Genomic DNA, 18,398 nt, shown 5'->3' on the forward strand with positions numbered 1-18,398 from the left:
TGACAGGRGCCCTTTCATATTAAAATAATATATGGAGCAACAGTGAGTGAGAGGAATGCAATGTTTGAAAAAGCACAGACTAAATAAAACACCCATGTACTCACTAGTCCTCTCTCTTCTAGGGTGGTGTCTCAACCCAGCTATAAAGGAACATCTTGGGGCGGGAATGCTGTCATTTTCTCAGGTACAAATCTGTACTTCTGCGATGTTTACTGTCTCCATGTAACACTGCTGAAGACCACTTGACACTGACAAATAGTCTTCATTACGTCTGTGGCAAAGGTATTTGCTCTCATCTCTCAGGAATGATATAGGCGTTGATCAAGGACAAAGCACCAAACACTAAAAAATTCACTTGGCCTGGAGGCTGTATTCAGCCKGGCTCTGCAAGCAGCCCCTCTACAGCAGCACTGGGAAGGGTGGCTCAGACCCACTGCTGACTGGGGCTCATGGATGAGGAGCAGCAGTTGCAGCTCAGCRAGTCCCACAAAAGTGCTCTGGTTACAGGCTTGGTCTCCTCCACTCCTCCAAGGCAGCAGCAAAGCCATGCCTGTGAATATATGGTGCCTACACCCAGAGATCAAATCCATTCCCACTTCATGCCACCTGGAAAGTCCCAGACTTTTGCAGTTGTTGACCCCAGAAAGCCACACTGCCGTGTTCTTCCAGAAATTTTTAACTAACAACTGAAATAGGTTGCRCAGAAATACAGAATGCTGACTACTACAGTAAATGAAAATTCTGTGGATGTGAGAGACATGGAACAAATCTCTTGTGATTCAGACACTGTAAAATTATGACCCACATAACCTCAAAGCAGACATCTTCTCTCTTCRTTGACTTCTTCAGGATGATTCACACCATGTTTTAAACCCCTTGGGCTTCTCCATATGGTTAGGGGGTAGCCACTAATAGCTAGAACTGGGTTTAACAAGGAACTACTTCAGATGTTTAGATGCTCACACAGTGGAAGGAACCGGTATAGCTCAGTCTGTAGGACTGACAATTCTAGTACGGTCTAAAATGCCTAAAATAGCCACTAGAGATCATAAGATAATATTATGGCTGTTTCCCCCTCCATCTTCAAAGTAAAAGCAGCAAAGTGAAGAAGGTGAGTCCCACCAGGTCTGTAYAGGTGCAGACCCCATGGAAACAGCAGTTACACTCTCCCCATTCCTGGGGCCAACATCAGCACCTGTGCCAAGTGCAGCACAGATGAACACAAACCAGGAATGCAGCCCATGGCTGCTGGTTTTCCCATTTTTAAGGATTATTCCTTTGTGGAGTCACACATTAGTAATTTTCTTTAAGTTCACTGAAGCAGAAACTAACTCAATGCAAGTCCAGTGAGACAGTTTCTCACAGTTTCTCCYTGCAGAAAGAGTTGATAAACCTGAGCTGCAAGATTGCCTGAGAGCCCCGAAGGCTCTCCATCACACCCAATACCTCCTGATAGCTGTATGTGATGATCTGGCAAAACAACAATAAGAAGCTGATACTAGAAAGAGAAATTTAATACCAGCGCTTGTGATTTATGCAATGCTCTATCTAGCAGAGGTTTCACTCGCAGTTTTCCTGTCAGAGATACGATATGYAATTCAAGTTCGCCCCCCAGTGGACTTTGTGCTCACACCAGCACGGTAAGTTTTTGAGGACACTGGCGGCAAGCATTGAGGAGCTGGATGATAGCATACTTAAGAAACCTAGGAGTTACACCAAGAAAATTAAATTTAACTCTTATATCTTTAATACTGTGTTTCTCTTTTTCATTGGGATGAAAAGAAGTACACCTTCCAACCAACAAATCTCTTCATCCTGTCAAAATACCACATTGTTTTCCCTCCTGTGTCAAAACTACTGTGAATGTTTCAACTACTGTGAATATGCAGAGAAAATCATTTAGATTGGGATACAYATTTAAGATCATTGAGTAAATGAAAAAAAAAAMARKTYYYMARSMMMWYCYKSYTWRGKWAAMMAWYKKYMRSMARRWTWRSCYKSCYWAAAAAAAAAAAAAAAAGAGGTACARGTTATGCAATGCCGAGTTTCTGTGATCTTTTCTCAGAAAGTTTCCTACTGAAACTTGCTCACCCTTGCGTGCATAGCTGTCATATTTCATTTATATTTATCCAAAACTGCACTAATTACTGTGGGTCATATGTGAATAATTAACTTCTTTTGCCTGAAGCAAAACTAAAGGCCAAGATAAAAAATGCAAGATGAGATTAGTACATGGAGTACACTCGTGGCCAATGCTACATGTAAATCTGAATATGCCAACTTCTTATCAAGACCTCAGAAGCGTCCTGTAAAGCACATTTAATTTTAACAGCATGACACAGATTTTCTCACTGGATCCACTGGYTAAATTCAGCACTCACCATTTGTCTAGACTACACTTCTTTCATCACGCCTGCTGCAATGTCAATATAAAGCAGTTATCAGCTGACCATTTAATGAAGGTTTTYGATTTGATGTTATTTTTCTTTTTCCCTGAAGTAATAAACCAACTTCCAGCATGACTACAAAATAGCTCAGGCAGCTGTCTTTTGGTGTGGGATTTCATTTCAGCCAGCTCACAGCCTGGCAGGTATCTGGGCTTCCTCTGTACTCGGCAGTGAAAGAGAACCACCTTTGCAAGCCAATCCCTGGGTATACCTGAAGAGGGAATAACATGCCCCAGAGGTGCCAATCCCTCTTCTCTGACTACCCAGAGATCCCAGACAGATAGCACAGCCTTGACACCCAGCTGCCAGAGAACCAAGGCTGGGGAGATGGATCCYGTGATTACAGCAGGTAGACAAACCCCTTTCGTGCTGGTGAAGAGTTACAGATGCTAAAACTGGGATTACCTAGAACCTCTCAAGCCTTCAGTGCCTGCCTCTGAGCACCCAAGTACACAGCCTGAGATTAGGCAGTGTTGACTATTTCACACTGATTTGGGTGCATTAGCCCCACGTGCTGTTCTGCCCCATGAGACCACTGAAGAATTACAGACATTTGACAAATGTAATTCTCAGTGTTTTAAAATGTCACAGCAGGAAACAGCCTTCTCTGTTTCTGGGCTAACTTGGGTGTGACATTTCTGAGGTTGTTCACATCTAATTTTATAACTTACATGATGATTGCTTATACTCCTGGGCTGGTAGCCAGTCTGGCAGGCTAGAGAAGAGTGACTTCCCTGGGGTATAAGCAGATAAAAGGTACTTTTGTTTCAAACCAAACATTCTGTGGTTCTTATGTCTCTGTTGGGCTTTCTGTCTTTGTTACAGTCTCAATGCACAAAGGGTGATACAGGCAAGAAAAGGAAACAMCACAGAAATCCAGGCAGGGGAAAGGAAAGGGACAGAGTAGGGTTAGACTGGGATAACAGAAGTAAAAAGAGAAGGACAGAAGAACGTGAAAAGGTAAGGGTACATAAAATATATTCWAAGGCTAGGGATGAAAGACGATATTTAAGACGGGAAAGAACAGGGAAGAATTAAAAATAATTAAGACAAGACATGACAAATAATGAGAAAGCAGAAGACACAAACATTAATGGAAGATAGTAAGAAACCAGGAAAATTGGCCTGGAGGGAAGTGTAATGAAATTTCCAGATCACCAGAACATTTCTGCTGTTTAAGGAAAGGGCTCTTACACTATAGAAATTGTTTTAGTAGGGGGTATGGGGTTGGAGCCTTGTTCAGAATACCTCTCAACAAAAGTCCTACCCACCAAAAAAAATATTGGAAAGAGTGATGGAGATGCRGCCTCAATTGAAATGAAGAAGCCTTCATGTAATTTCTTATAATAATAGCTCATACTCTTTAGAGTACATCAGATCACAGAAAGTGCCAGTAGATTCACAGCAAAGATCAACACTGTCCTACATGCTGGATAAACACCACGTTTCCTCCAAGGAGTTACAAGAATGCTCAAGTCCATTAAGCACAGAGAGATCAATAAATTTCTTTTAAACAAATCAGCATGAGGGTTAGGAATAGCACTGAGGCTCMGAGTGTTCTGTCCACTGCCTTTCTAGCCATCCAATCAATCTCTTTTCAGAATTGCTCTGGATAACTCCAAATTGCTGCTCCTGACCTTATCCACCATAAAATTACAACTATTACACGTAACTGCTTCGGCTACGCTTACGTGCCTGTCACATAGACTAGTAACAGCCCATAAAGTTAATAAGGACACCAGGTATTGACTGAGAGTTAAGTATGGTCATCCAGGACCCAGCTCCTCTAGACATCTCTCTTGCATCTCTGCTGTAGGGATCTAGTGCAACCTACTCTCATACAGTGATGACTTCCCTCTCCAGCATGGGGTGGGTGCCTCTGAAAGCCTCCASAAAGACATACTGAGGATTTGAGTTTACATATGAATTGAAGGATTTCAGAAGCACCTGGTATCCAAAGGCTACATCTGTAAAAGCAAGTAATAGCTCAAAAGAATCAGGTCAGTAGATAGAAKAAAATGCTGCTGAAGATTCATGAACACACTATATGCTCTTCTTGAGGTTTTYCTCTGGACTAGCTCTGGCTGGTCCCAAGCAATGACCACCCTTTCCTTGTTGAAGCAACAGCAGGTATGTCCCTAGAGGCCACTTCAGTTCAATCTGAGAAGAGTCTGGTTTGTGCTGACACTGCTCTTGCACTGCCAAGGGGGAATAACAAGGACGTTCCATTCAAGAGCACAYTCCCGATCTGCACCAGAACACCAGTGCACTCACAGACATCTCTGTCATTCAGGTGCAAACCTTTGGCTCTCACTGTAGGACGACAAGTTCAGTATGCCCTAAATTGGGCAGAAAGCAACCTGCCTGTCTTAGCCACGGTGCACAGTGCCAGCAAAACTTACCTGTGTGCGTTCTCCGGTGAGCCTTCAGGTGGGAACTCTTTGTGTACACTTTGTTGCATCCCTCAAAGTCACACCGATGGATGCGCCGCTTCCTGGAGTCTGGAGACTCAGACCTCCTCTGACGCCTTGTGCTCTCAATACTGAATGGTGAAATTGAACTGAAAAACAGAACAGAAGCAAAAAAAATGAAACAAGAGCATGGTGTATATCCCCAGGCCCCCAAAAAACAGCTGTAACAGAAATGATAAACAATAAATTAACTCTATTTCCTTTTCTACATTTTGACACATTTAGTGTTTGCACTAGAGCATATTTTACAGATTGAAGTCTTGATTTAGAAATGCTTATTGCCCAAAAAACCCACCATGATCCTTGAAATACCGCTCCAATTATGAAGCAGCCTGATTTTATCTGAGCTCTATTTCTATTTGACATATGTCCAGGTACAAGCACACTGATCTGTTTTCTAAACAGTTTATATATAGCCTCCATAACTTCTCTTTGACAAGTTGAAATAGATGAAAAGCCTGAAGCCCTTTATGAAAAAGTGTTTCCGGTGCCCAGATCTGAACTATGGATCCTCGCATTTGGCCAAACACCTGTTGTTTGCTTGAATACAGACTGCTAACAGATCCGGATCCCCTGAAGCAGCGATTTTTCCATTTTCTCATTTAACAATTCTCAATCTATCACCTGAAAGCCAATGAATTTTATTTCCTTTCAGACCACTGATAAATGAAGTTTATTAGAACAAGGCCAGAAAACAATCACCACAGAAACACACAAAAGATACTCCATTTATGGCAATGTCCTATGGCCTATCAGTTATCTCAATTTTAAGCAATTAAAAATATAACGTTGAAGTCATGTTGCTTAAGTTTCTAAGTACAGTGTGTGCTGAACCTAATACTTGAAGAAAGCCTTGCTACAGCAATGCATTTGGCTTGGTTAGATAAACTATTATCAAGTTGCAAGGCCAAGATCCAAACCCTCATTGACTGCCAGTAATTATACTACCAGCCATAAATCATTATTAACTGATCATCTTATCAACCTCACCACRATTATATGGCACAGCAATCACGTTCACCCACAGCTACACCAGCCTGTTTAGYTAAGTACGGGAACAATTCTGGTCTTTATCAGGTTTCCGGTGCTTCCCAGGTTTATTGACATTCAGGGTAAACRGGCTRCAGATTCATCAGCCTGCTCTTTTAGACTCTGAASATCAATGTGAATGAAAAGCATGAACCTTTGGGGAAGCTACAGCACTAAGACAGGCATTTGAAAGGAGCACTGATGTTGATGCATCTGCTGGGAAGTGCCTCTGTTGTCACCAACCTGCAACCTCCCATTAGAGGAGCTCCTGTACAGTTGTAGCTGTCACGGCGTACACTGAACTCCCAGAGCTTTCCAGAACTTGCTCAGGACTATTTCTATGGGGTTAGAAGCTTGTATAAAGCATCTCACACCATTAGTGTGTGATTTCACAGATGTTCTAATTCTCTGCAGACAAATCTCTAATCCTTGAAYTAGTGGTAGTCTGAATTACACGTTTTTATTTTTGTTTAAATGTTTTCACAGTACAATCCTAATTGAAAGCACTAGCAGGAAAAAAAAAAAGTACTTTCTTTCTGGAGTACTCTTTTTCTCTTAACATATATTCATATTTCACCTTTGGGCAAGAGATTCTCCCAATTAATTATTTTTGCCTATAATATGATGCATGTAAACAGATGTGCAGAAAAATTCTGAAATGGAGAAAGAAGTGGACAGAGAACTGCTACAGAGTACCAACATTAGCTAGCAAAAGGTTGTCCCCAAGAGAGTAAGACAAATTAGCACTTTATGATTGGAATRCAGATATGTTTAAGTCTCACAGAATTGGCTTAGGAACTGCTTTTAAGCATCTGCATCTCAGAACAAAAAAATAAAAGTCTTGGGTTAGATGTTGCACTGAGACTGGTTTTACTACTTCAGTTGTTTGTATTTTTTTAAACATCCCATCAGCTGAAATAAAAGTAAATGAGTAAATCAAATGTTAAAGCCCAATACTGAACACAGAAAATCCAGTGCTCAAGACCAGAGAATTCTTATCTTTAAAAATAAGTATTTGTGTACCATTTTTATTGCATGTAACTTATGAGCTGTTTTAAAAGCCTATTTTGTAACAGAGCATTCAGATCCTGGATAATACAGCTCATTTAAATGGAAGGAGGATCAAGCTTTAAATGCTGCTGCAATTTCCAGCCCCGAGACAAAATGAGCCTTGAGAARAGTCAGCACCTCATAAAAGCTATTTGTCACAGACAAGAAAGTGATCTCACTGCTGGGAACTGATCTGTGCTTTCCCRGATATTTATACAGAAGAGGGTGGCACAGAGCAGTGYCATGAAGGTGGCAYACGATCCATGCTGCTGCTTCTCAACTTGATTGCTCCCTCTTTCTAAAAAGTGTAGGGCTCTACATATTCCATAGGAGGGAGAATAACTGAATAAGCCACAGAAGGYGACAAATATTGTCACCATCCCCTGGGAGCTTCACAGTCATCGCTTGCTCAGCACAGCAAGCAGAAAAGCTACTGTCAGCTAAAACCAGCAGATGTCACCTCATGCCTTCCCTCTGCAGCAGTGCAGGATAAATGACAAACTAACCAGCAGGGGAGACTCACAYGGCAAGTGAGARCATWYGGCCAARGTGGTTTTCCTCTGCCACTTCAACTCCTGCAGACACGTTCACTACCTGATACCAGAATCTACCTGACACCACCAGCTTTGCTTTAGTCTTGCAAAAGTTGTGTGACTTCTGTWAAATGGGSATATCAYCTAAGGCCCTAAAAAAAGCACRAAGTGYTTTTTSSAGMTTCMTCAGGTTAGTCTCTCTCAGGYTAACTTCCAGATGATTTGCTGMTGTTCTTTCCCTTTGCCATGCAAACAGTAAAGGGACACCTTCTTCTTCCCCAAGCAATTTCTACAAAATGCCCTCACTGACCAGACAGACAGAAGAAAAGTCCTCAAACCCCTATTTTGGTGCCTTTTAAAGGCCACAGGGGTTCTGCCAGGTGTCTCTGGTCAACACGGAGTTCCAGAATCTACTGTTTGATGGCACCACAGTAGACAAAGACTTTGAAAATGGTATGTCAGGGAATTCACAGGCATTTATTTTTTCAAGTGACTTAGTCATCCTTTTCGTTTAAAATGCATTTTAAAATTCTACAACACAAATAAAGAAAAAAAACACTACAAAAAAGAGCACAATGCTCCCCCACAACCCAAAATCTCAATAAACCATATCATAGTACCCTCTCTCAAATATAAACGTCCCCCAGAGACTGCACAGAGGGAAGATTTGGAAACCTGTCATCAGCCAAGAGCTACCAGGGCGCCCTGGGGAGCTGCCATTTCTGTTAATGGCCACAATCTCAGGCAGCCTTTAAGGCTCAAGGTGGACTTTAGTGGTAGGAACTGATGCCACACGTAACCCCTCAGCAGGATGTACTGAATTATAGTGAAACATGAAAGTTCAAAAGATAAATTAACGAAGAAGAAAACTGAGTTCTGACCTGTGAGCYTGACGTTAAGTTATATACAACTCGTTATTTCTAAAACAGTGTGAATTTCTATGTTAGTGTAAAAATTGTCACACCTAATTGGAATCCTGGGAGACTGCTGTCTCTATGAGCAGCTACAACACATATAGTCAGTACAGTTGCTAGGGTGAAATGAATAGAACCAATTTAGGGTGATTTTTTTATAAAAAATCAGCTGTGTTACTTCCAGCTAGAAGCAAAAACATGGATCTCTGGAGGTGGCCAAGTGCTTGTCTCTCATACAAAGAAGTCTGCAAAACCTAACACCGCCTGGGGTTTCACCACTAGATGGCCACAGAGCTCTGCTCAATGTGATCTCCACCGCACGAGATAGGGATTAGCAACCCTGGTTGCAGGATTATTTTTCCTTTCTATGAATGCTGCCCATGACCTCCTAGGTGCTTTGCCTCTGTTCTATGCAGMCTGTGAACAGCCCTTGGCACAGGCAGTAACACTGTTAAAAACCACAGGGAATGGGTCTTTTATACTGAACCTGTGTTTTCTGAGTGGTATGCAGAGCAGTTTGTTGATTAAAGCCTTGAACTGTGCTCAGTCTCGTGACACACCACAAGTCCCTGCACGCTGGCTGCTCCCCACTAACAGTGTGCTSGAGTTCGCTCTCCCTGTGGTAAACACGCAGGGTTACCTTCGGCCACCCAGGCACAAGCTCCTGGGTGCTGCTGGCATCCCACTGAGCCGGCCAAGGGCTGGCCAACACGGCCAGMAAGGAGCCAGGGACGTGCAGCCAGCCATGCTTTGCTCTTTGCTCTGCAAACCCAAACAGTGTCCCAGTGTTGCATCTTCATCCCTGTGATCACCACTTCTATCCTTGGCYCTCCACTGTGAGCTCAGGCTCTTTGGCTACACATCCTCTGCCCGTCTCCGAAGACCTCACAGAAAATCCACTCATCCAAGGCCAACAGGTCACACCAGTGTGTGCCTAGCATCCCTGTCAACTTACCTAAGTCTCTCCAGCAGTCAGGCTGCATTACCTTCCCCCCTAGCTGGCCCTGTAGTTAATGAGAGATTTGTAGCTGTACCCTAATAACCATCCATAGCTGCTAAAATCAGAYGCTCTCTCCCTCAGGGGTGAGACCYRCGATGTACCAGCCATGTCCCCTCCACCCTGGCTACCATGGGGAGAAAAACCAGAGKGGCTCAGGCCTGTGCAGCATCTGCTCAGCCTGGATGAGGGGCTCAGCAGAGCAGACTGTGTAACATCAGTTGTGCTTCTCAGCCCCTGTGCACTGGAGTATAGGATTTGGCTGAGATGGCACATCAGGACAGTCCCACTCCAGCTGCTTTCTGTTGTGATGGCACCAGCATTTGCCTGATTCTGCAGCAAGCCAGTCAGGACCCACACTGACAAAAAGACAATTCTGCCAAATAAAAATCTGAGAAACTTGGTGGTTTCRGTCCCTAAGTAGCAGTCTGCCAAGTACCTGCACTGACATATGGCAGAGGATGGGAACCTACGGCCAAGGTTTAGGGGTATGTCATCACTTCTTGTAGTAGCAACCAGCTGTAATCACAAGAGCGTCCATGTAATTTAGAGTATGTATGAAGAAATTGAGAACATGGACATAGGCAATCAACACCAGGAACAACTGGAAAATCCACYTTTTGCTCCACAGAGAAGTTGCTTTTTGTAATAACTGAACGTGAAGAACACAGAAAAACAACCACATAGATAGGCTGAACCAAAAATTGGAASATTTTACCATGTCAAATACTTATGAGCTGCTAATGTGCTTTGGCAATACGTGATAGAACCAACAGCCAAACACTCATATCCACCCTCAGATAAATTTTGGATGTTCGCATATTTACAGATTTTACGTTTTTAAAGGGAAAAGTATGTAGCTATACAACACTCAAATATACAAATAGTGTACGAATTTAGCAATGCAGTTCTTCATGAGACATGCAAAGCTTCTGTGTCAGCCTGTAAGTCATCGTAACTRAAAGTGCAGGCAAATTAAATAAAAGCAGAAAACTAGAGTACAACATGCCTGCATTCAGACGGTAATGAGTAGTTGAAGAAAATCCCTGGATCTCCAGCATTTGCTCAGTGTTCAAAGGGAACCAAGGCTGCAGAAAGAACCATCATGGGTTTTGGCTGCTTAACATTTATAGAAACTAGAGCTGTTAAGTGACTAACTAGAGACGTAATTTTTTTAAATCCTGGCCTTTGGATTCAGATGGCACCCCCTGAGCAGGATGCTCACACACCCCCAAGGCAGCTCTCAGTCCTCCTTTGGTTCTCAGAGCAGCTCCCCACCAAGGACACTCAGAGGCATGGATGACCACAGTCCCAACACTTTTCCTTTGCTCCTCTGGAACTTTTCTAACTGGAGTGAACACATCCACACCAGCACGACACTCACTCATGGACCTAAGTTTGCTTAAGACAAAGTGTCCCCTATTAGGTAAGACCTCAAAGTTTCACATGCTAACAGGTATGAGGGTACTCYTTTTCATAAAGGGGTTTTGAGCCACATTTCCCAGATTTCAGCTCTCAATTAGTTTATTTTGTAGCATAACRTAATTTCATTTTCTGACGGATCATGCAATGTTACCATCCCACTCAGGATAGCAGTAACATTACACCATGAAGAAATATGACATGGATTATTTCTCATTACAGTTCATAAAACTCCTAGTAATCAGATGCCAAAATCCTACAATAGAAAAACATAGTAGGTTTTTTGCTATGAAATGTTTAAATATCASTGTCATCTCCTGATAAAAATCTTCAAATATTTACTTGTTTGGGGTTTTTTTTTAATACGAAGTTTCTGCTGTCTCCTGTTCATAAACAGATGCACATGCATATATAAATACATTTTTTTTCTCCTCTTTGATTCCTAGATTCTAATTAATGTTTCATGAAAGGCAAACAGCTGCCTTAGGAATGTTAGACATTAAAACATATCAAGGAGTACTTAAGGCAATCATAAAAGGAAAATATGTGCTACTCTTTCATTAGCAGTAGTTACTTCAATCACTGTACTTTAAGGTGATGTTATATGGGAAATTATGCTTTCTGTCAAGAAAGAAAGGAGGAATTTGGCAACATACACAAAAAATACACATATTAAATGGGCAAATAACAAGATAATGGATAAACAAGACAAAGATAAAAGATGATTTGAATACATTTGTTTCAAAAACTGCTTGAGCTTGAGATGGAGCAAAATTGCACTAGGAGCAGATGCGCAGATGAAAGTAGGAGCACGGGAAGTTTCCCCTGTTATGCCCTGTGATACGTGTCCACTGCTGGCTGCTGCTAGAGGCAGTGGCCCAGTAAAGAGGATCCTCTGCTCCGTCTCCATATGGCCATTCCCATGCTGTTACATCCCTGTCCTGGGCAGTCAGCAAACAAATCACCCTGAACATCTCTGACCTTGCCTTTATCTGCAGATTTACTGTTGAGACCAGAAAGGTGCTTGAACTGCTGAGCTGCCTTGCAAAACCCAAGTGTGTCACAACAGTGCTCTGGCTGGGGTGGGAGTGGAAGCACAATTATACATGGAACAAACTTCTGGCAAAGGGAAAGAACTTGGGGCCTACTAAGAAAAGCACTAATGTCAACCATGGCACACCTTACCACAATTATTCATCACCTCTRTTATCATCAGCTGAGACATGAGACATTTGCCTGATCTTCCTGATCTGCATTTGTGCTGTGGGATCCAGGAGCATTTCCCAGCTCTTAGAGTGTGCTGTTCTGAGGTGTATCCCAGCTCCACAGTGGGCTGAGACCCAAATACAAACCCTCTTCTCCTCTTTCAGGCTGCTCCTCTGTTCTGGGTTTCTAAGGAAAGGAAGCTGGGTCTGTAAGCATCCATGACATGCTCCAGCACAGCCCCCAGATCCAGTAACTGCAGGACTGCAAAGCAYTTCAGATACAGAAAACCCATGAATCAAATCTATGATGAGCTCTGAATTGCCACAGAGAAAAAAAACACCAAAAACTTTCCATCTATTTTACTCTTATTAACTGAGAAAGTATTGTCCTAGAGRGCTATTGTGTAAAAAAGCAAAGGAATTACATGCTATCTTGCACCTAGGCATTGCCTACATTATTGAAGTATTTCTTCCTGTTTTTGAGAAAGTTCATGGCTGTATGACAATTTGCACTACTACATCCAGCAGCACAGGCAACAGCAAGTCCCTACTGAATTACTGAGATACTCYTTAATGAAGACAAATTTCATGTTTCTCCTAACATGCCAGGGCACACAGAGTTTGTTTCTACCTGTAAAAATTTTAGAAACATTTGACAGGAAGGCTATCATGTCCTACACMCAGACTTAACATTTTCAGTAATATTAAAACGTAATTTTGTCTCACTGCTCTGCCCTTCCCTTGGTTTGGACAGATAGACTCGTATTAAGTGTGACACTTGTCCTTAGATTTTGTCAAAGATTCTGAGGTGACACATGACAGCAGTTTAGAGATGTTTAGGAAGTATTTTTTCTAACATGTGCATGTTACAGAGGATGCACAGCTCCAACATTGACCCTTCCAGCTCAGTGGGAWGGCTGAACACAGTGCAAAGACTACTCAGGATGCTGAAGCCCATGCCAACACCTCTTTTTGTAACACGGTATATTATCATGGAATAAAAAGTAACAGAAAACCTCATCTKTGGAGGGAAATTAAAAATTTTCTGCTCAGCAAGGTTCTTCAGAAGTAGACCAGGCTGTTCATAGTCTTGTCCTGTTTAAGTCTGAAAATATTTGAAGACAGAAAAAAAAGGAAGCATTTATCTGGGCAATGTGTTTCAGTGCTCAGCCACACTCATATTCTAAAGGGAGTTTCTAATGAATGCTTTCTAATTTTTCTAAACAGTTGCTACAAAATGTTTATGTTCATAAATACACATATCTACACATTATAATGAAATATAACTAGGTGACCATGAGCTACCATAAACCTTCAATTTTCCTTAATAAAACCTCCAAAATTAGCTTACTTTGCATTAGCCTGATACTCTTCTGAGCTGGAGTGCAAATTCACAAAAAAAAAGGAAACCTCAAGGAGTGGGGAAATATATCTAGACAATAAACTTGCAGGTGGAATAAAATGCATGGGCAAGGATCTATTCTTTGGGTCTCAAGAAAAAGCATTGTATTTCTTCCTGAAAGCAGGAATAATTCCTAAAATCGTGTATGCCACACATGTTTGATGCATGCTAGTGCAGGCCTGGGAGCTGAACCTGGCCTAGAAGAGRAAAAGCATCTTATTTCATCCCGTCCTTTCAGAGCTGGCAGAAGAGCAGTGATCCTTCACAGGATCTCCAGCATCAACTCTCCCTCCAGACGGAGGCTGCATCAATGCCGAGTCTGTTCTTTCTTTTTTGTTTCCTTCTAAACAGAGCAGAAAATTGGGTRACTGAGCACCTACAGCTCAGCTCTGAGATCACACGGTCCTGCTTCTTACCTCTCCTGTTTCTGATTCATACTTTTTCCTTCACACTTTTCTGGCAATACATAATGCAAACAAGCTCTGTCAATACTGGAAATCTTGGCAGAAAAATATTTAAAAAGGGAAATAACAACTACTCTGTTGCAACATGGGTTGAGCTGGTATTTTCAGCATGGAACTAAGATGAGTATGTACATATATACATGTCTTTCACCTTTGTTCTGATTATTTGTTCAAAGAGCACAGACACTCCACTTTCTAGTGCAGGACTCCCTGAGTGCTCTACCTYGCTCTCCACATTTCACTTTTTTCTCCTATCTCTACTTCTGATTTTTCACTCTCTACAACACAGTAGTCAGTCCCAGTGACAGTACTATGATGACTCTTGCCAGTGCATCCTCCTCCTCTTGTTGGTCAGACTAACAAATGTGGAACTGATCACCGCAAYGGTGATTAAAAATTCTATGTTCTGYATCCTTAGCTGACAAAATCGTCACTAACATCTTGCCAAGTCAGTGATACTAAAYGAGGACATTGCTTCCACTGGGAACGAAACTCATGTGAATGACCTTTACTTTCTTCCTGTTCAGAAGGCTTATTATTGATAAGTTAAATATTTGATTACCCTAGATACCTATCTGTAATGCAATTATGGGTGGTCGTTTGTCATACTCTGTGTCATCTGATTTTGTTAACTACTAAATGGTTGACCACACTGAAGTGCACATTTTGGTGTTTATATAAATATATATGCACACCAAGAYAACCTGGCACCCCAACAGAAAGCTACCTCAGAAGATCAGTTTCTTATGCCTCACAGCCTTCTACCAGCTCCTGTGTGAGAACATAGACTGCAAAGTATTCACCTATAACAGAGATAACAGAGATAATGTAAGTATAATACCTATTTATCCGTCTAGGAAAAAAGACACCAAGTAATTCTAATCATTTGGGGAACAAAACAAATACTGAGTGTAAGATCATACTTCAGGGATTTGGGTTTCTTTTCTTAACATACTTTCTAATAAAACTCTGAGATTAATAATTTTGCTAGTTTTGTCTTTCCAGGACACCCTTTCATATTGAAAGGATTTTTTTTATAAAGAACATGAGAAAAAACTTCCTAGAAACCAAAATTGTGCACCTCAGAGGCCACACAGATGGTGTTACTAAGCATTTTCATTAACAACAAGAAATCCCAATGTATTTATTTTAYACAAAAAGTCAGCTTCTCTATTCARTGTGCTACCTTGTACCTGGCTTTACAGCCACGCAATATCAATGATGTATTCCTTCATCCACATTATGAGATCCTTGCCACATCTTTATGCCTGTTTTGTGTTTGCAAAACGAAGTACAGTGAGGTCCCAATACATGAACAGAGTACTAATACACGACTGCAATATGAAGGAAACCCACCACCTTTCCTTGCATCTGTGCTTTTCCACAGCTATTTATAGTAACAGTCTCACCTGAAGCAATAGTCTGGGCTTCACTAGGAACAACTTCTCCCAGTCCTTTCCCAAGGACTGCCATTTTTTTCCTCTTCCTTCCCTTTATTTTCCTCCCCGCTTTCCCCAGACTTGCTACCAATCCCCCAGCTGGGAATTGTCTCTCCAGATAATCACAGGGTGAGGTTTTGACACTGAGTGTCACAGCTTACAGAGGTAGAAATTTACACACCATAGTTTCACTGTACTTGCTAGTATTTGAAAGATTTCTACTGGCTCCATCTGCACCCTGGGATGGAAAGGGTCCCTGAAAGCTGCAGAAGCCACTCAGACATACAACTTCCAAAAGTGAGGAACTCGTGACTACCATCTATGAGCTGGAAGAGTTAGTGTATCTTTTTACTGGCCTTGCACAGATCTGTTGCATCATAACATTCATTTTCTTCTCTCCATTATTAAAATCAATCTGATTTCCACCCAGTCAACACTCAAACTGTGGAAAGTAGAGTCTTTTCACTTGTAATTAATTATGAAACAGAACATTARTGTACTTTTCACACATACAAAAAAGCCAAATTTCAACAATTCCTTGTTCATCATTGTAACAGCTCAACTGCCACAAAGATATCCAGCTTGGACACATGCATCATCAGCTCTGGCAAAGCTGCCATTGTCTTCAGTGGAGTCAAACACAGGATTTCCCAACAGAAGGAGGAAACCAGTGTATTGTTTTCAYGAATTCGTCTTCTTAACCCTTTCCCACCAAGACAGAACTGAATTCAGGATCTCAAGTGCTCATGGGCAATGTTTGATAAAAAGCAAAAGAGCAAAATTTATTCTGTAAGCAGACTGCATATGGACAYATGGTACATTTTATACTAGGAAATTAAAGAAAATACATCTTTAACACATTTGTTTATCACAGAAATCATGTCAGTTGCAGTCAGAGTACAGAGCCTATTCTTCCTGATAAATACACCCTAACAGAGCCTTAGTAGCCAAGCAACTCCASTCCTCCAGGCTTCACTGGGTCAAGGTGGCTGCATGGGCTTGCACTCATGGTCTTCCACTTGAAAAACTAGGTAGCCCTCACTATGGCTAATCCTTGCTCAGGAAAAACTACAGACATCTTTAGGGTGACAATAATCTTCTTTAGAACAGCAAGAACAAAATCCTGATGGCTTTTTCCCATCAAAATAAAGGTCAAGATTTCACTCTATGCATGCTCCAGCTCTGCTAAAGGAAAAATGGAACTGAGTACATGGGTGTTTATATTCACCACTTGGGTGTTTATATTCACTCTTACTTTGTATATGAATTTACGCAGGGATTTATACTGGTAAGATTTACATGAAGCTGCCTCTTCAGGCTTTTTGAAATGTAACAAAATGTGTTCTGCTGGCGAGAAACGTTGTCCCACTGGTAGAAGGGCGTATGTCTCCCTTTGGGATGTCAAGTATTCAATTATTTGAGGAAAATAATTCTGCTATTTCCAACAGACATTTAATGTTCTATTCAAGAAAAGATAAAAACATAAAGTTGAACAAGCTTTGCAACTGTTGGATTTTTGACCTGGCCCTTCCCCACACACTAGYAACAGGGAAAAGATTCCATGTTTGCAGGCTTTACAAAATCAATTTTATTTTGCTTTGTCCCACAAGAATTAGTTAGGTTAATCATCTGGAAACAATGCTGCCCAACAAAAGAAAGATAATTCATAGCCATATAGTTTAGTAGTTAAACGAACATATTTTAACAGGGGGTTAAATGGCCCCCCTTTTTCAGGTTAGCAAACTTCTTYCTTTGATTCAAAGTTGTCTCAGGGACAAGGGAAGGAACCAAGTTTCCATCTATGCAGAAAAATCACYGTCACCAGTAGAATTTCTTGCAGACACTTTAGAAATGGAGATCAGACATCCTTCATCCACATGATATTCCTTGTCCTATTACTGCTACAAAATATTTCTAYGGCCTTGTTATCAATACTTGATGAATTTATTTTTTTACACTACTGTCATTGTAATTTATTTTCACGCTTGGAAGCACACTCATATTACAAAGGAAACCTTGCAAAGAAGCAAAGGGAATTTGCCTAGCTGCTCTCTCTGAAGCTGGCATATCCCTCCCAACTGCATCTCCTACAATGCTGAGAATCAAGGGATGGTAACAATAGGCCACCCCATTCACCTTGCTAATTTATGCATGTTGCTCATTAGCGCAGGTCAACAGATCTGAGTGGCTGGAAACAGTGCYCTGAATTTCAAATATCTTAACTGTGCAGTCAGCAGCACCAGTCTAGGACCCAGTGGTCCCTTGATTTGCCACAGTTGTCCTGCATATATTAGCTCAAAGCCAGTTGTGCTGATCCAATTCATTCATCTCTGGAATTCCTATTGCTTCCCTGAAAGCATTTATTCTCCCAAATCTTCACCAACAGGACATTTGGCTTAATAACTTAACCCACATTAGGACTCCTTTAGTTCTACTTTTTAAATTTCCATTTGGGAGAAAAARCAACTAGAAAATTCCCACACACACTCCTGGATATTTTCCTCTTCCTAATCTGTTAAAATCTCTGCCTGTTTACTATGTGAGGTCTTACAAACAGTATCAGTCACCAAATACAGCATCAGCTAGTACTGCCAATACCGTAATTAAGAACAACCAGCGTGCTTACACTCAAGCTTTTAGTGGAGAAATTGGAGTCTGTTAAAATCTAGCAAAACTCAACCCTGCACATATGTTGTTTTGCTTTGTTTTGTTAAATGGGATGGAACATACCAGAACTTTAAAGATCAAAAAACACCCATAATTTCCTAAAACATTTGGAGCYTTCACAAGCCATAAAAAGGGATAATTATCAAAGCATTTTGCTGTCACAATTGTTCATTTGGAAGAGGCACAGAAAAAAMCCCAACCAAATCCAAATCCAAAACTCCCAGCACAACAGAATGGTATTGCTGTAACTGCAGAAAATAAGACGAAGTGCTAGGCAGATGGAGGGAGGCATCAGAGTGGCATTCAGAGGAGTCAGATGAGACAATGGCCATCGCAAGCAACTGCCTCAATAAGACAA

At 41.4% G+C, this 18,398-nt stretch overlaps 1 protein-coding gene across 4 annotated transcripts in view; it reads right to left on the reverse strand.

The window, feature by feature from the left end:
- The window catches only part of KLF12 (KLF transcription factor 12), a 236,031-nt gene that overhangs the window by 20,151 nt on the left and 197,482 nt on the right, over positions 1-18,398 (reverse strand). For all 4 annotated transcript variants that reach the window (XM_057366473.1, XM_057366471.1, XM_057366472.1 and 1 more), the window contains one exon: positions 4,850-5,007. In XM_057366473.1, the coding sequence (XP_057222456.1) occupies positions 4,850-5,007 (158 nt within the window). The remainder of the gene's footprint in view (positions 1-4,849; positions 5,008-18,398) is intronic.

The sequence above is a fragment of the Malurus melanocephalus genome, unplaced genomic scaffold, assembly GCF_030028575.1.
Source record: "Malurus melanocephalus ecotype Western Australia unplaced genomic scaffold, MMel_1.1 scaffold_66, whole genome shotgun sequence".
In the NCBI taxonomy this organism is placed as follows: Eukaryota; Metazoa; Chordata; class Aves; order Passeriformes; family Maluridae; genus Malurus; species Malurus melanocephalus.